The following is a 20,357-nucleotide window of genomic DNA, read 5'->3' as shown; positions in this document are numbered from 1 at the left end:
ATCTAACTACACCATCACACACCTGATGAAGCAGATCATTTTAGACTGGGAATCTACAAATACATATTATAATGCAGGGTTTTTTTATTCAAGCTTTTTTTTGTTTATTTAGTGAAGATTTGATGTTACAGACTGTCAAATCTTTGGATACACATGACCTGGGTGCTTCATGCTTCAAATTTGTTGTGTTATTGCTACAACATTTGGTCCTATAAGTGCTACACCACTTTCACTAATTAGGCTTAGTCTGTGAGTGTGTGTAACTTTACCAACAATTAATGTAGTGTAGTTTTTACCCAACATAATTATCAAACCTAAATCTTTCCTGGCTAAAAGCATCAGGATAACTGGTCTTCTTTTGCTGGATTTTTTAGCAGCATCTCATTTCCTTTTATGAATGTGTTTCAAAGGCTACAGGAAACAGGATATAGGAAAAGGAAGTGATAAAGTACCTTTTCGTAATATTCAAAGAATGTCATCGGCTCTTATCAGGGCTACATTTTCTCCAAAGTATTGATTTGGTCATATTTAAGGTGAAAGTACGTGTATATGGACTAGTGGAACACTGGGGTCACTGAGATGACCAACAACATCACCAGTCACCATCACTCAGTCAGCCGTGCTACCTGGTATACAGAGCTGGAGCTTCTCCACAGTGGTAGCCATGTTCCTCTGCTGGATCCGACAGCGAATCACCTCCTCTGTCTGAGCTGTCACCTGAGGGAAGGCAAACACAAAGGAAGGACACAATGAGAAAGAGGCCACCACTGCTGACTACTGGGTTAAAGAACGGTCATGTCTAAAGCAGAACTGTCCTTCCAGTTAACAAGCATACATATGTGCTGACAGCACAATAAAACCAACCGTCTTTTTGTCTTCTACACATTCATGCATACACAAGTACATGGTCTTACCTCCCTCCCAGCTTCTTGTAGTCTTCGATTAGTGTCTGTCACTTGGCCCTTGAAAAACAAACACAGACATCAGTTTAGCTGCACAGATCTTTCCTTTTATTTTACCTTTCCTCTATTCAGGGTTCCTACATCATTTTTAGCGAAAAATTCCATTATATCCACTCCATTTAAAGCTACTCTTACCTTTCTTGCATTTCACACAGCACTTTGAAAAAACTTGAACAGCAACAACCCCTCCTCCCTCCTATGTCCCACCCCCACACTCCCTTCCCCTCCACCTCTGCGAGCGTGCACTATATATATGTAGTTGTTTTTTCCCCCAATGGGAGCGGCTGGAGGTGGAAGCCGTGTCCCACTTTTGTCGGTCATTGTCAGTCACTACTGTCTGTTTACGGCTATCTCCGTGGATCATGGATGTATTATAATGCCGTGGATCCACAACAGACTCTCTTCCAGGTGGGGGTGCGCGCACGATTACGTAATGCGGAAGGGGAAAACAGGCAGGTCGCTCGGCCAATCATATCATTCGGACCGAATGATATGATTGGTCAGAGTTTTCACCGAATATTATGAGAATGGAATAATGATTAGTTTCTATGCCTGGTGGATCTCTCTGACATTTTAGAGTGCCATTACCTTATTAATAGAATTTTAACCTAAACAAAAAAATGTGTAAAAATGTAACAAAGGTAAGGGTAGCTTTAATTATACAGACTTTTAAAGATAACTTTTTGAAATTCTATATTTAACAAGTATTGTATGCGTGTGTCAAAGCCTGATGTATCTTATTCAAAAACTATGAAAAACACATCTGTGAGCCACACTGTTACACTGGGTGACACGTTCCTTCATTACCATGAACACACACACTGTAGTTTATTTTGACTCAGTCCCACACACACACCACCCTGCTGCCAGAAATACTCAAATGTGGATTCATCCGCTGCTGAAAATAGTCCCCAACAAATGCCCAATATCCTCCTGTTTGAGGAATGTTTCTAGTGTCAAGCTGTTTTAGGAAATGAATGAGACTCTTTGATATATATTAGAGAGCTGTTTTTTTTTTTTTTTAAGATTTCCAGTAGGAATCAATGGGTTCAGAGTTGAGAGGCACAGACCAGGTAGGAATATCAAAGAGCATTGACATTGGTTTGGACATTTTCATGGAATTTGTTGACAATTAGATAAAATATAGAAAAAGCAGCTTTATCCTTAAATCTGCACCAGGAGGCACCACATGTTGAATACTTGAACCAGATGCGAGGCTTAGATTAGAATATGAGAACGAGTTGACAACAGTGAATGAAATGTCTTCCTCTTAGTATGGTCAAGGTGGAGGTGGTAAAAACCTCCTTTCTTGACTTACTCTAAGTAGGTACTTATATTTCTTGATGTTTTAGTTTATTTTGATTCAGAATGTAGGAACACCTTGGTCCTGGTTCAGTCATACATGTTGTCACATGTCTATCTGTCCTTCCTCTCCCTGTCTGCCCCTCCTCTCCATGCCCTCTCTTTTCCCTCTCTACCTCCCTCGCTGCAGCTGCTCAGCCTTGTAATCAGCTCATTGTCCATGAAGGGGCAAGGACAAAGGCAGGCAAATTCAGATTAACCAGGCAGCGGGGACCTGAACCCATCATCGGTGCACTGGGCCTTTCATGGGGTTTAATGGCTTGTGACAGGCTCTTTCTCACAGATTCAGTGACAAACTTCTCGATTCTAGATGGGGATTTTTGAACTCTCGGCTCTTGTCACACGGCTGAGAGCCATGACCCAATTGACCAGTCGGCTTTTTGATGACAGTCCTTTCAACAGTGAAGCTTCCAAACTGGAGGGACTAACTACATAATCACTGGCTCTTTTTTCATTCACCAGTGGCACAACACCAGACAGAGTTTCCTCCAATGGTTGAAAAGAAGACATATGAGTTATTTCCAGACATTTAATAAATGTAGACTGTCATCTAAAACAACAAAACATGCCCGCTGATGGAGAGAAAGTGGCTACCCAGGAGAACAACGTGATTCAAGGATCACGTCTGTGAGATTCCATATAAGGTATAAAATATTAGTATAATAAATATATATCAGTCTATTTTGGACATGTTGGGAAAAACACTTGTCTATTAAAGACTGGTTTATTTGAATGAACTAGAAGTTATTCATTTATAAACACATATGTTTATATTCCAAAACTTTTTCAATTTACTTTTATTTGAAAAACAATCAGAACACTCATATAACACCTGAAACAGTGTGATGGGTTAATGGTTAATGGTCTGGTAATGATCTGCTTAACTGAACTGGACCAGTATATTAAGTCTATATTAAGGTTATGAGTTTCAATTAAAACCTTTTAACACAAGAACACAGTAATTTTACATATTTAATACAGTGTGTACCTGTGTGTTCTTACTCTTCATCAGAGCTGTAGCTGTGTGTTCTTACTCTTCATCAGAGCTGTAGCTGTGTGTTCTTACTCTTCATCAGAGCTGTACCTGTGTGTTCTTACTCTTCATCAGAGCTGTAGCTGTTTGTTCTTACTCTTCATCAGAGCTGTAGCTATGTGCAAAGACAACTGCACCTGAGTCACATTTTTGCACATCGTGTTTCAACATCAGTTTGGTCTGTAAATACTGAAACATCACAGCAACTGGTGTCTGAAATACTTCTGATCAACACACAATCATTTACGGCAGTAACAGGTGATTTCATCAGCTGTTGAAACAGCTGGAGCGTGCAGCGCGTGCTTTACACCGCTGTTTATAGGATGTTATAGTTCATTAGTGAGGTTGCTCACATCATTATGTTTAAAGTTGTAGTTATTGTTCTTAGTGTGGACAACCTTTTACATACCTATAATCATATCCAGATCCAACCTCTCTCTGTATTTTACTCTTGTATAGGACACAAAGACCATGAGGACCCTGGCTTGGGGGGCTCCTTCATCAGCCATCAGACTGTACAACACCACAGCTCCCAGTACCTCCCAGTACCTCCCAATCCCACTAATAAGACTGAGGCTGTCCTTACTGTTTAATACCAGGAACATTGCAGATTATTTTAGAGACTGTTTATTATATATAGTATTTTATTTTATCACTAATTACAAGAATATTGTTGTGTCAAATTTGAATTTCCTCCTAGGGGGATCAATAAAGTTTACCCTTACCTTACCTTAGAGGAGCTTAAACTATTAAAAATATGAATCCATCAGAGCAGATCTGTACTGTGACAAAAATAAAGAGGGGATGCTTTGACATGAAGTCAGATAATTTACTTAAGAAAAGAGCTCCATGACTCATATGAGAAACGGTCATGTGACTGTCATAGAGACATTAGAGAAGAGAATATTACAGCCTACAGTAGGTGATGTTACACTGTCACAGTACACAGCTACTGAACTGTATACATTGCCTTTACTGAAACATGACAATAATAAAATCTAAAAAAAACCATCTGACATTAGAAGATGATAGCATGATGAACACAATATTCATTTTGGATGTAAGTTTGTCTTTGCTATAGATTTTATTAAATTAAAAAATGTAAATGTTATTAAATTAAATTAAATTCTTAAAGAAGTTTTCCCTCTCATCTTAAAAAGTGAGTGAAGTTAGGATGAGAAGTAAAACATCTTCAAGTATTAACAGCAAGTCCAGCTGTCTTTGACTTAACACTCCTAGATGTCCTTTGACCTAGATGAATCTTCACAGACAGCTGGTTAGTCCTATTTGGCTCTGAAGTGGTAACAGGGCTTGTAAATGAGCTAATGTTTCACTAATTCCTCCAAACTCAACACAAAATCCTTTCCAAGTCTTCACCTCACCACACTGAGTAAGATTTGTGATTTGCACTACATGTCAGCAGCTGCAGAGATACCACATGACTGATATCAGCTCTTCTGGCCTGTAGTTGTCTTTACAATCATCTCTCTCACCATCAGTTTCTCTGCATCTGTGCGGACTTTGAGGAGCTCTGTGATGGCGTCCACAAAGCCTTGGTGGTGGAAATTGCACATCTTCTCGATCTCACGGTCATGGTTCCTTATCCTGGCGTCCAGCTTCTCCATGAAGCGCTTGTGGGCATTGGGCTGGTCATCGTAAATGGACCTGACACACACAAACAGAGGAAAAGAGGAGAGGGGGTTAGGACAGGAAGGGAACAGCAGCAAAAACTACAACAGCAACAACTGTTACATTGACGGTGATTTGTAACGACAAACGGTGAAAATGAGTGTGTGGCTGAGCTTCACAAAGATAGTAGTGATCCAGCAAAATGTAATCACTGCACAAACATTCAATAAATGTATTATGTATTATAAATGTATCTAATTAACAAGAAACTATGTCATCACTGCATCTGTTTATAGCAGCAGTGACACTACCTCTGGAACTATGTCACCATCTGTTGCATGAATTAAACAAGTTGAATGTATGAACGAATGAGGTTGATGCATTATTATAATACACTCTCACATACTATTGAAATCTTTATAATTCAAATCTGTACAAGAAGGATAGTATATAGTGTGAATGCTTCCATGACAGAATGTTGCCTTTTTAATTCTTATTAGTAATAGCAACATGATATAAACATGACTGGTGATCAGGTAGCTATAACTGTCTCCTTACACACCTCGTCTCTTGTTCTGAGCTCATCTATGGCTCAGGTTACACTCACATTGTAACAAAGTGTACGATCTGTTTCCCTTAAATGAGCAGATCCATGATCAAGACAGATTTTGATTGGATATAAAATTATCGACTGAAGTTTTTTACCCCTTAATATCGGTATCGGCCCCAAAAATCCAGTATGGGTCGAGCCCTAGTAGTCATGTGTGTAACCTATGATCGATACCCCACTTACACCTGGCATTATGTGGATATGGAAAAGCTTACATAGTAAAGGCACTCAGAACACATTGTGATCAGAGTACAATCAGACCACATTTAGAGGAGATGAGTTCTCAGCAGGTATAAAATGATCTGTACAGCCTGACTATATTCATGAGGAAGAAATTGGCTTAGTAAGTTGAAAGAGAATCACCTAGTTTCACCTCTTCCTACCAATCAAAGCAAGCCCAGCATAAGATAAAAGTAGAAGCAGAAGAAGTGATTTAGAAATGAATGATGTCAACTCATGGCAGCAGTTTCCTTCACTTGGAACACATCATTTTGTTGACAAGTCCATCAGCTCTGCCTAGTTCATTTGCATATTGAGATCAAGCATGTGGGTACAACTGAGAATATGAGATTACATTTTAATACCATGTATACATGCAAAGATAATGTATCCAGATACAGATCACATGTTAACACTGCTGTAAAGAAACCTGCACAAATGCATTTTACCCTTTATAAATCACAATCAACTGCAAAATGTACACACATGTATGAACTAGAGCCCGACCGATATATAGGTTAGCCGATATTATCGACCGATATTGACCAATCTCGGATATATCAGTATTCGCAAATATGTTTAAAAATATTTTCAAGCTTTATATGCAGCAGTTTATGTTTATTTGATCATTTTTCTTACTTCAAGTTTAATATATGTTGTTTTTTTATTGACAGCTAATTATAATTATTAAATTCCCTGCAGTGTTTACTGTTTCAGTGCACTGATGTCATTTTATACATTTTGAAGTGTTTTGAGGGATCACTGCAAAAAATGTGTGTTTATGTATATATTCTGTACATTAAACATTATTGGCCAATATATTGATATCATTTCTTTGCTCCCTAATATCGGTATCGGCATCGGTCCTTCAAATCCAGTATTGGTCGGGCCCTAGTATGAACCTTACATCCCACCTGCCACACTCTCACAGTTAACCCTGAATCAATGCAACAGCCCTCCTGAATGTTGATGTGCATGTTGTTCCTGTGGAGAACAGCAGCAGTAACAATTACCACCCACTCAATATCTAAAATACAATAAACACACAAAACTATATAAAAAGTAAAATGGTACTTGGTGATATATGCACAGTATTAGAAGATATTATTCAACTCTATTAGCACTCTCTTGTGCAATAAAATATATTTGTTGTCATCTTGGATTTCTACAACTAATGATGATAATTTCATCAGTTGGTTAATGTGACTGAGGTGAAAAGGAATCAGTATATTCTCACTCTCACACTCTCATATTCTGGAAAGGCAAGCCAGATTTTCCTGCCACCTGCTACATCCTGATGTCATCCTGATTTCATTTCAACACTGCACAGCTGACTACAACTGTGCAGTGCTCACATCACACAGCCTGGCCCTGTCCTGGTGGGGATGGTGATGATGATGATGATGCTGAGACAGTGCATTGTGCTTAATATTTCATTAATAGTTCAATAATAATTGAATTGGTTAAGATTTGTGTTGGCTTATTTTATCTTAAAGGTGCTTATAGAATAGTTACAGCTCACTACAAACAACGAATAACACTGTCTGTTTATGATAAAGTGAATCTATAACTAACATGTAATATTAAAGAGGAATGTGTTAAACCCTGGCCAATACAGTTCACACAATGCTGATTAAGCCTTTCTCTAAATCTCTCTGTATTAGCCAGTATACCTTTTTTTAATCTGGTAATAAATAGCAAAATAAAGAGTGTGAAAAGACCTGAACTACTTACATAAAGAAATTAGATTGAGGACTAAAATCACTTGAATATAAAATTATCCTCCTCCCCTGCCATTTATTTCTACTGAATGTAAACCACTCCCCGCATTTTCCTTACACTTAATGTTTATTTCTCTCATGTTATATTATCATTTGATTCCTTGGCATTATGTTATACTATACATCTGTTGTAGCACATTATATTTAATGAAGGTTAAAATGATGTGTATCTGTTAGATAGAGCAGGTGAGAAGAATCCAGCAGATATAACTCAGAGATAAACAGAGTAGGACTAAAATCAAATGATGTGTTGAAAACAGAACAGTTGGAACCTGACAGTGTTTCTACCAACAGCTACTGCAGATGTGTGATTAAGCTCACAGTGACTCTTTGACAGTCCCCATCAATTCATCAACAAATCTTCTGTGTAAATGCATCTCATAATCAGTTCACAGGCACACATGAGCTCTTTCCTTGTTGAAGTCATAAAACTGATTCAACAGTAACAATAAACATATATACATACATACATACATACATACAGCTTGGCCTTTAAGTTTAACAGCTTTGCTAAGCTTTGAAAATGATGAATGACGATCTCTAACTGACCAGATCTTCTCTATGAGCCCATGACATTAACTAACACCCATCACCATTCATTTCACCTGGAGTAACAGCTCCATCTAGTGGCATTGTAGTGAAATGCTACATACATTCTTACTCATTACAGTTGAATGAAATGAATATAGTTTTTTGTTCATCCCTCACATCAATGTATGGGTGATCTAAAATATCCAGAACAGAACAAAGGTTACAGTTATTGGCCAAAGAGAGAAACTGTTGCTATTTATTTACTAAACTATGTCAGCACATTACACCTCAGGTATGAAATCTTGGTGTCACCATTGAGTCTGATGATTCAAGTCATGAATAAGGAACAGAACTAGAACAACATTCTGTCATTTAACTTTTTAAAACACCTTCTTTTTAATGCTGGCATAACATTTTTTTGTGTATCTGATGTGCACTGGTACTTAATAAGATAAGACAGTACAGCCACTACTACAGCTAACCTTAACCCATATTCTACAACCTCACAGTATGTTCCAGGTCAATTTTGACCCGGTCTAAGAATCTGATAACAGTTTATCATATCCAATATAATAGGTTTACATTTCAACATTAGCGATAACTAAAGGCTAAATGACTGCCACTTATGGATGTCTAATCACTTTTGGTTGGCTGAGAAAGCAGAAACATTACAGTTTGTAGTGGCAGTCTAATCAATGTTCACAACCTGGATCCAAAATTGAACCTACACAATGTTTCTCCCTCCTTATCCTTTCAACAGCAACACAGCTGGAAGATGAACACAAACCACACACACTCTCTCCACTTCAAGCAGCTGACTGGATTCAATGGTGAGTGGTGAGCCCCGACAGCAGTTACAGAAAGTTGTGTTCTCTGTTTTGTTATTAACACTAAACCTTATCTCCTTATTATATTATTATATTATTGACAAGCAAGTGTAGGCTACAGAAACCTTTAGAATAACTTTGTTTTTTTCCTCAGAGCAGGACTTGAGAGTTATTATATTTTCTCCAGGTCTGCATAACATACATTTCATGTTCACATCCTCTGCAGTCAGGCCCACATCCTGTCATCATATGTTCTGTACTTCACCCCTATATATACTGCAGGAAGTCAAGTTGGAAAAGAAACGGCAACATAACAGAAATTAATATAAAAATCCATGCAGGTGCATGGAGTTCCTGTGATGCTGATTTACATACACAATACACCACCACTTCCACTGAATTTAGTAAAAAACTATGAGATCAACAGTTAGAGACAGTTATGTTCTATGTTATGTTATTAACACCAGAAACATATCTCCTTATTGACAAGCAAGTATAGGCTACAAAAACCTTTAGAGTAACTTAGCACACTGTTTGATTAATGGAAACTCAAAGCTCTTTGACCCCACTGTTCAAAGTACTGCAGGTCTTTGACTACAATCACAATTCAAGATTTTCAGGATTCTGTATTCAGTGTCTATAAATAACAAATGCAACTTTAAGGTGTGGGCAGGGCTCCAGACTAACTTTTTTTTACGAGGAGCACTGGTGCCCCTTACTGAAAATGTTGGGAGCACAAGCAGAAAATTCAGGTGTACATCTTACATCGACCCGCAACACAATTATTCACATTTTCACAATTTTGGAATTTTAAACATTTATCATCATTATTATTATTAGTTTATTCCACACCCATTTTAAACTATAATTAGGGCCCATGCAGTCAAATGTGAACATATAAAAACTACATTGTGTTGTGAAATTCAAAATAATACAATTTCACAACAGTTTTTAGTCTATATAAACAATGTAAAGCAATTTTTACCAGTGTATCATGATTGGGAATCAAATCAAATGCAAAGAAAGTTGCTTTATGAACTTGACTTTTGGATTTATTTCAAATAGAATCACATTTATCGCACTTATAAATTGTGATTTATTTAGTAGTGTGACTCTTTTTTTGTTTGTTTTTGCATCGTTAGGCTACCATACAACATTAGGTGCACTAGATTCCTCCGCTCCTCCTACTTCAGGCTTTCAATGTAGAGACCTGAGATCAACCTAACCCTGCTCCTCTCCTCCTCTCTGACTATTGACTGAGATCTTCTCAGCAGGTAGAAGCTGTTAGTTCACAAACTAGAACGAGGGCGCCCACAGAGACAAGGTTAACTGACCCACAGTGACATTATAAAAACAGGACGTGACATGCATCATAGCTGCCACAAAGTGAGCTGCCAATGAAACACTGACATATTTGCAGGTAGCATATGTGCACTTAGTTGTAAAAAATACTTGCAGTCTCAAAAAATGGTGGAAAATGTGACCATTTGGTGCAGTCTGGAGCCCTGACCTTCATCTAACACTCTGTTTTTTAGAGTTATTATGTTCCCTCCAGGTCTGCATGACATACATTTCATCATCTGCCCATACCTGCAAAAATGTGTTCAGATCCCTGTGCAGAAGCCCCTCTGTGGCCCAGAATGTGTGAGCTTGCAGACAGTACTACAAGCAGTACTGCAAGCATGCAAACTGTATATGGCCCATTATTTTCATTATCCATTCATCTGCTAATTCTTTTCTTGCTTAACTGATTTAGTTGTTTGGGTTATAAAATTTCAGAACATTTTGAAACATGTTGATTAGTGTTTTCAAAGCCCAACCTAAAGTGTCTTGTTTTGTTCCAATCAACAGTCCACAGCCCAAAGACATTCAGTTTACTGTCATAGAGGACTAAAGAAACCAGAAAATATTCACATTGAAGAAGTTGGAACCGAATCATTTTTTCTTAACATGATTTAAAAGAATTTATCAATAATCAAAATAGTTGGTGATTCATTTTCTGCAAATCAACTAATGGATTAATCCTTGCAGCTCTACAACTGTGTTTTCTAGTTCACAGTTGTAGAACATGAGTGGGGATGTAGTCCCCTGATTCTACCTTCTGCTGTTAAGCCCTCATCTGTACTGTACACCACCCACACACAAACTGCAAGCAGTCACGCAAGCAAACTAGCAGCTGGAAAAGAAACTGCAACATAACAGAGATAAATGAACCACATAGACAGTTAGTCTACATGTAATGATCTTGTTTAGATCTGATGGTGTTGTGCACAAGCTTAAGCAAGCAACTGTCAAGAATTATTATTGTTATCTGGATGTCTAAATCATTGTGGCTAAACTTTCATGGAAATCCATACAGGTGCATGGAGTTCCTGTGATGCTGATTTACATACACGTTACACCACCACTTACACCGAATTTAGTAATCATGGGTAAAAACTATGAGCCTAACGGAAAAAAACACAGTTTGGGAGGTATCTTGGTTTTTGGGGTCATGGTTGGGACATTTTCAGAAGAGCAAAAAATAACAATTTATATTTTATATTAAAAAGACAAACATCCAAGAATGATTCGATGGAATGGAAATGAATACTGACACTGTTTAATTGTGCTGAAGTGGAAAAGAGTTTCCTGCAAGGAGTCAAATTTGTGGCCCATTTGCAAAATTTCAACCGGAACACCACCTGAAGTCGGATTTCCGACTCGAAAGGTCGGCTGAACCTCACCAACTCCGACTTCAAAATACTGCTAAAAATACAGCAAAATCCAAAATCCGGGGTAAATGGAACGCAGCATTGGTAGGTAACATTTAATGATGTGGCGTGTAGGTCAGCTTTACCAAAACATGAAACAGGAAGTTGTTTTCAGTGCACTTTGCATTGTCCAATCTCAATCCAAGAATGCAGACCTGAATACATCTACACACCAAGACTGAGTCACAGTCATAGCGCCACCTACTGACAACAGAAAAGTCGGCCTTATGTGACAAACATCATCGGATTTACGATTAATTGACATGGTGCAGCCTGCACATGATAAACAGCAACATGACTTAAAAAATGGTGGGTGTTCTCTAGCGCCACATAGTGGACACAGGACTACATGCAATGTCCAATATTCATGAAAAAGTATATCCATGTCAGCTGACCTCTGGTATACTGATGAGGGGTGCAATGACGTTGTCGACAAAAATCAATGACAAAAATAGTGGCCGACGAATATAATTGTTGGTAATTGTTGGTTACGTCATCTTGCGTGTTTTTCATGCTTTGCGGAGCGGTGAAGTCCAGCAGTAACAAATGAGAGCAGCTGACCATCACACACTGCAGCACTAAACTAGTTAAAGCTACTCTGAGCTGAAGAATATACCTCTGTGCTCAGTCTGTCTCACCTTAACAACCCTGCAGCCGCTCAGTGTGTTGGACAGTGTTGACTTTCCCGGAGCTAATGGTGCAGCAGAGAGGCTGCTATGCACTGCTGGAGACAGAAAAAAATCCTTGGAAAACCCTGATTTAACACTGTGGTGCTGTAATAATTCATTTTCCAATACAGTGGCTGGTTTAGATATGGGCGATGTGGGCAGCCAGCATCTTGCTGGGGGTGACACAGTGACACCGTATATATGCTTTCTTAAGGTCATATTATTTATCTTATATATGCTTCCTTAAGGTAATACTATTCGGAAACACTCCATAAATGTTTATTGTTATGCGGACGATACTGAATTATATCTATCAATAAAGTCAGACAAATCCAACCAATTAACTAAATAACAAGCATGCTTTAAGGACATAAACGGTTTCTTCCCGTTAAAAGGGAGTTTTTCCTTGCAGCTGTCACCAAATAGTTGTGCTCATGTGGAAATGATGGGTCTTTTTCATTTCTGTGTCCATGTGGTTTAGTCAAATTTAAAAACCGTAAAGAGTACGGTCTAGACCTGCTCTATGTGAACATGCCTTGAGATGACTTTTGTTATGATTGTGACGCTATATAAAGATGATTGACTGATAAATATTTGACAGCGGTTACATTCTGGAGCTGCATGCTGAGAAAGACGAGAGAGGACGATAGGGGCAGCGAGCCTGCTGTAGCTATGTGTCAGTTATTGTCAGTTATTGCATTTGATTAAAAGTGTCAAGCTGATGATGAGTGATAAAAGAGCGATTTCGCTGCAGTTGAGCAGATAAAATATAGGATAGGCTACTTTATACAAATATGGACTTTAGTACAAACTAGCTTATTTTTTATCTTTACTTTTAAGCTATTAGGCTGCAGCTATACGTTTTAATTATTCTAAAGTGGGTGGCAATGGTTTGATTCCCGGCTCCTCCAGTCCACATGTCAATGTGTCGTTGGGCAAGATACTAAATTACTCCTGATGGCTGTGTGAGGTTGTACTTTGTGGCTAACCTGTTTGTTGCTAAATATAAATAAGATCTTATTACAGTTCACATTTACCCTACATGAACTACAATTGTAGGATGATACACTTTAAATGATATCAGTTTTGGTTTATAGTATACTATAATTAAAGCATGATACAACATGATCTATGGTGGTGACACTGTTACCAGGCAGGGACAAAGTGTCAGGTGTGTGTGTGTGTGTGTGTGTGTGTGTGTGTGTGTGTGTGTGTGTGTGTGTGTGTGTGTGTGTGTGTGTGTGTGTGTGTGTGTGTGTGTGTGTGTGTGTGTGTTCTCCTCAGATGCCAACACCATGATTGGTTTCTATCTGTGCAGTCTGCTCATGCTGCTTATTGCTTCTCTTGGACTTTGAACTGGCCTGTCATCATTCTGAGCCCTCAATAAAAAAAGAAGAAAAAAAGCAGCACACACCTTTAGAGTTCACCCTGTTTTTATTGCCTGCCTGAGCTGCTGCTACTGCACTGTGTGACTTCTACTGTTAAGACTAATAGAAAAAGCTTTGTGGTGGGAGGATGAAGGTCAGAGGCACACTCACAGTTAACTTTCTGTCTAGTGACACTATGATTATTGTTTTGTGTCACCATTGTATTTCTTTTGGTGATTATAATGTTTTTAGATAAGCAAATTAGGTTTTTTGGTGGTGTTTTTGTTTTCAGAGGTAGATATTATTCAGGTCTAGTTCTGATTAACGGATTTCTTTTTCTTTTTTTTTGGCACACCCACCTTGTCCCATCCTCTTCCATCTGATAACCTTTATGTTTGCAAATGAGCTCAAAATAAAACATTTTTATTTCTGTTTTATTTCTATTTCTTTGGTTCATGTTATCATATCCATTTCTCCCATTTTCACCAAGGGAACGTAACAGTTATCAACAGGAGAAGTCCAACTGATACCACTGATATAATGATAATATAATAGCATAGTAGTGCAAGGGGGCAGGGGGGGGGGATTGGAGAGTGGGTGCTACACTTCTATAAAAACACAGACTGTCATCATGGTTGGGGACAGAGTTATTTACCTTTAACTCTTCTACAGTCTCCACTCAGGACGTACACAGTGAGGAATGGAGGACACTACTTGTTTAGACAATGTGACATGAATAGCCTCTTAGCTGCTAATGTGAAGTGTGACAATACTGAGGTCAAAAAAATGATCAAGTTCATGATAAGTCGATAATGTCATTATTGTGACAGACCTATACACACATAGTGGGCATAAGCTTAGAGGCCACGACAGAGAGAATGAAACATACGTGTTCTTACATTTCTAACCGAGTCAGGGTATCTGAAAAAATAATACCATTGCTGCCACAAAAGAATACAACAAATTACACTACTGTACACACAGTGATGAGTTTTACTGAAATTGAAAAAGAGGAGAGAATATAATAATGATAAGGACAATAAGTTATGTTCTCATTTCTATATGAATAACTTGATGTATTTATTGTGTGTAAAGCTTTTGTCCTCTGTCATAACAAACATGTCTTGTATTAAAACTGCTCTGCAAACAGTGATGGAGGAAGTATTTAGATCCTTTACTAGTGTTAAAATACTGATGTCACTGCAGTTATAGTATGTATTACCACATGTGACTGTTGTACTCATACATAATATGTTATGGCACATAATTGTTGTAGTGGGTTAAATGGGGCTCATTTTGAAATCATTTATATAGGACTGTAACTAATGATTAGTTTTATTATAATTCCAACTGCTGATTAGTTTTTACCTTAATGAATAAGTTGATTGGTTGGTTTATGTAAAATAATCAGAAAATAATGATAATAATGATCAATAACATAAACTGAACAATTATAATTACTCTCAAATGTAATGCCTTAACTCCTACAATTCCAGATGTTTTAACACATTTTTAGACCCTGAATATCAAAAACTACATTTAAGTCTTTTTAAGGATCCGCAGGGACCCTGTGAGTCCCTGACAACAACGTTTATCTCATTATCAGTACTGAATAAGTCTTAGAATAATGTTCATCTCAATGAGTCAATAACTATCTTTAAAGAATAATAGATCCTCTTTAATAATTCTGTTCAAACCTTCTCTGTCTCTAACAACCTATCAAAAGGAATATTAGTAGGAGTGGTGCTAATAACTATTGGGTTTTCTATTCTACTTGACATGTGTATATGTATATATGTGACTCCTTAAAGCACAAACACTCTATGTCTATGAGACTTTCTCTCTGTGGAGCTCTGCAGCTGCCAACAGTTGGAGACATTTTGTTAAACAAATCAGATGCTGCTCCACCAGTCAAATATTCATCCTTACTGCCACATCATTGACTGAGGAGTCTGAAGTCTGTTTGATCCTGTAACATTTTTATGCGGCCATATTTCTATATCACACTTTCCCTAAACCCACAGGGATTTTAGAGCTGTCAATACCTATATCATTTCACTCAAAAACACCAGGTCATACAGATATGAGACAGTGTCTAATGTTTGGTGTTTGGACCTGATAACCATACACCTCCTCATCATGGAGGATCAGCTGAAGCTAAGCCTGAGGCCTGATGCTATGAGCAGCATGCAAAACTGGACACATGCGCACCTTTCAATCTAGTAATCATCAGCCTCCGTGTTGCCATCCAGGCTTCCTCTTTCCTGTTATTAATAATTGTAAGCAGGTGGTGGCTAAAACAAATAAGACACTGTCTTCCTGCTTCCTGTCAGGACAGGAAGCTCACTTTAGCCAGCCTAAACTGGCCCAGGGGTTACAAAATTATCCATCCAAAATGTGTCTTAGTTTAACAGTGACAATCTGTAATGTAGTCAGATTGTGACTAAATTTGAGTTTAGATTGAGTCAAAAAAACACTAACAGTGGATACATGCCAATTGTCTTATTTGATCATTTCCTCCTCCTCACTGAACCAGCCCACCATCATGAAGCCATTCTTTTACCAGCTGACATACTCCTTATTGGAAATCAGTTATTGCAGCCAATCACACTGCTCTGATACATCACAACATCACTGCAGTTTCATACTGGAGCAGGCAGACAAATAACAGATTCAACTCCACTGTATTAGCCTGGTTAAAAATAGTGAATCTGTATTATTATTATTATGATCTGTAAACAACAAGATTTTTCTTTTAATATTCATCATGGATGATATTAAAGTGTGACAGAGGAGAAGAGTCTGCTTCATTTAGCTAGAAAGATACAAACTCTGAAGTCACTACAGAACTGTTAAAGCTGATCCAAATATACCACTGTCATCAGAAATGGATCAAATCAAATATCACAATATTTTTGACCAACTACCTCAACATAGATATCACAACAATATTGTAGGAATGACTTTTGATGCTTTCACAAAATATTTACACAACAAGATTTTTGATAAATAATCATTAGTAATGTGGATAAAGGCAGATAATAGAACATTCTGTTAAGATCAGAAAATGACATTTTTACTGTAATGCAGCCTTTAAAAGCAGGAAAAGACACTTATTCCATATCACCATATTACAATATCCAAATCCTAAGACCTAAGATCTAGTCATGTCACGATGTTGATATATAAAATATTGAACGTGGACCATGCACATTCAGGGAAACGTGGATGCAGTTAAGGGAACTGGCCTAAACACCAATCAGCCATAACATTGAAACCAGTGACAGGTCATTCTTGTTGATGTGTTGGAAGCAGGAATAATGGGCGAGTGTACGGATCTGAGTGACTTTGACGAAGGTCAAACTGTGATGCTGGATGACTGAGAGCATTAAGGCTAGGTATCAGTACTCAATACCTTTAAGGTATCAACCAAAATAAATCAATACCAAGTAGTATGGAAACGTCTCCCATCAAACGATACCTGCAATCGATCCGTTTTGCACCCAGAGCTAAAAAATAGGAGTATTTGTATGGACTTGCTCACAGCCAATCAATGCAAGTGTTCTTCAATTTAATGCGACATGTGATTGGCCCACTGCCACAGCAGCTACAACCTGTCTGTGGTGGTGAAGTCGTGGTGAATTTGAGTTAGCGTGATTAGCAGTTCAGCAGCCAAGTTGCCACCTAAACACTCTAAAGTGTGTCTACACTACACGCCTGTTACACCAGATAAAAGACAGAGAACTACATGTAGAATGGGTATCTAATGTAGTACTTAGTTGGTATCAGTGTCACTTTAAGGGTACTTGGATTAGTACTGGTATCATACGTTTTTAAACAGTACACAGCCCTAATCACCATGGTAACCTACTGTGTGGCACTGCTGGTTTAGTCCAGAGGATTGGATAAAAACATGTAAATAACAGCCAAACTGCTGACCAATTAGCTCACTGGAAAAATGTATTCATTCCTACAGGATCCTGACAGGGACAAAATTAACTTGATACTTTTACAATAACGCAGCATGATTTACAGAGATGCAGCATGACTTGTCTTTTCATGATGACTTAGAACAGACTGATACTTTCCCCACAGAGAAGGAAATGAATGATGTATGAAGCTGCATATCAGGCTAATTGCTCTCATTCCAAGATTCCTGATAGTGTAAATGTTTTTAGACTATCAGGAAGCAGCAATTCAGACACTGTTCATTAGAGGAGTAAATTACACAGTAAATGCAACATTTGAGTCAGACAGATCTTGTGTGTTCAGACATGTAGAGCTGCAACATTAAGGTGAGTATAACTATAAAAAAGTACATTACATATGTTTATCATGAAACAAAAAAGCACTAAAGTATCACTGTACTCTGAATGATAAAACATGTTAAAAATGCTGACCACATATAAAGCAGACTATATTATGACTATATATTATATGACTATATTATATTATGATACCCTCTTGTAGTGGGATTATACCACACATAGTTTATCACACTCAACTTCTTTCTACCACAATAACTTCATATCAAATTGAACCCTCTTCCTCTTTCAAAGCTGAACTGGTAAACTCAGAGCAAACAGAGACAGCTGATCATCAGCTTTGTAATAACGATCACCAGTGTTACGCTAATAACAGTTTCAAACGGACAAACAGTGACTGACTTCCTCTTTTCATCTAGCCACATATTGGTACACACCCAGGAGCATGTATTTATGAGGTCTAAAACTTCCAGGCCGCCCTCATAAGAACCTGCAGCTACATACACACTCTGCATGCACAGTCGATTGCAGACAAGAGGAAAGAACGTGTAAGCAGTAACACACTTCACACACTGTTAGAAAAAAAAAAGGGTGTTAAGGTGGCCTAGTTATTCATTTTCATCAAGCTTGACTCATATAACTGCCATTAAGTCCATTCCTGTTGGAGGGGTTCATAGGCACAGGCTACAAAAAATAGTGCAATAGTGAAAATGCATGTAAACTCTTGATGATCGCTCCATTCCTATATGTATACATATATATATATATATATTGAAATAAATTTGGTTTGTTCTATGTAGTCATATTATCTTCTGTAATATTGTGTAATTTTTAACAATAAAAATGTATTATTAATATTATCTTCAATACACCCTCATGTGGACATACTCACTACCCCTGAACAATTCAAGACTATGATGTCAAACCACTTCATGTCAGTGTTTCATTGAACACATTTGTAATATCTATTTCTACCTCTGTATCTACACATCACTGCATATGTGGGGAAACCTCAACTATGTTCGAGGTTTAAAAGCAAAAGGTGAGCAGAGTAAACACTTGAGTACACTGTAGAGGAAAGGAACGCTTAAGGAAACAACTAAACGCTTCAGCTCCTCACTACAAGAAAGGAGATCGTCTCTCTGTGTTCTTATTTAGAATGAACAGCTCTGAAGGAGGAGACGAGGGCAGACACAGGACAGGACAGGACATGACAAGGACAAGGACAAGGCCAGCTGGTCAAACATGACAGCGCTGATATCATTAAAGAATCTATCTGACAGTGAGACGTGCTCAGAGACGTAACCTTAGGGCATACATTCATTTGTTTCCGCAGGTATGCTGGAAGACAGCCATGGCCTGCAGGCATGTGTGTGTGACAGAGAGGTGTGTGAGAGATGAAAGCATTAAGCTCATATTAAAGCTGCAGTCCGTTTACTAACGCTAACTTATCAAACTGTCATTCATTAACTATGGCCTTGAGAGCTAGCTTGGGAGCTAGCTAGCATAGCTAATGCAGTGTGCTAGATGAGTTCAAATCCTTCATCTATTGCACATATATCAAGATCTATGACAACCTAAACTAAATACTAGAGAGTCATCATGACTCATCCAAACAGTGTAAACGGGATGTCAGTCGTTTGCTCAACAACTAGCAAAGCTGTTAGCATCGTTAGCTAATATCAGCTGCATAATGACAACAAGACGTGAAGTAGCACAGCAGCCACACCCACATATGATGTAGACATGTTTGACAGGTCACCAGCTGTCCACCAAGATACACAACCTGGAAACTCACACACAAACGCCACGTTATTAAGACTGCGTTAAATGAAGTGTAACAGTGGTAAATGTTAGCCTGTTGGCTGGAACTGCTAACGTTAGCCTGCCGGTGGCTAGATGAGCTAAACTAGCTTCTGAACAAAGGTCTGATAATGTAGGAGCTGCAGCCACAAACACACACATTCTGATTAGTAAAGGCTTCCTAAGAACATATACATCCTTACCGGAGAGTAGGACCAACACACGCCGTGTCGGTGCTCTCTATTTCCTGTAAAATCCGTTCGTGCTCCGTTATACACTCCAGGGTTTCATTCTCCGCCATGATTGTTATGTGTGTTGTGTGTGTGTGTGTGTGTTGGTGTGTGTGTGTATGTCATCACGGCTCATTGCAGCTGCAGCAGTGTGCAGGGCAGTATGACGTCAGGCCTGTAGGGGGCGCACTACAGCCGTCATCAAGTCAATGTCAGCAGCTTTACAGCTACACATCCTGTATATATGACAGTTCACAGGTCACAGCAGCAGATGGTTGTTGGTCACATTATTGTCATATTTCAGTGGAATATTGTAA

The 20,357-nt window shown here is 38.3% G+C and overlaps 1 protein-coding gene across 2 annotated transcripts in view; it reads right to left on the bottom strand.

Moving 5' to 3' along the window:
- Positions 1–20,115, bottom strand: part of exoc6 (exocyst complex component 6) — a 55,373-nt gene extending 35,258 nt beyond the window's left edge. For both annotated transcript variants that reach the window (XM_062443059.1, XM_062443060.1), the window contains exons 1-4: positions 20,014–20,115; positions 4,851–5,022; positions 915–962; positions 627–717 (exon numbers count right to left, since the gene is read on the bottom strand). In XM_062443059.1, coding sequence (XP_062299043.1) covers positions 627–717; positions 915–962; positions 4,851–5,022; positions 20,014–20,111 — 409 coding nt within the window. In that variant the 5' untranslated portion in view covers positions 20,112–20,115. The remainder of the gene's footprint in view (positions 1–626; positions 718–914; positions 963–4,850; positions 5,023–20,013) is intronic.
- Between the last annotated feature and the right edge of the window lie 242 nt (positions 20,116–20,357).

Source organism: Scomber scombrus, chromosome 21 (genome assembly GCF_963691925.1).
Source record: "Scomber scombrus chromosome 21, fScoSco1.1, whole genome shotgun sequence".
Classification (NCBI taxonomy): Eukaryota; Metazoa; Chordata; class Actinopteri; order Scombriformes; family Scombridae; genus Scomber; species Scomber scombrus.
Note: the sequence above shows the minus strand (reverse complement) of the source record. Positions and strands in the feature narration are given on the sequence as shown.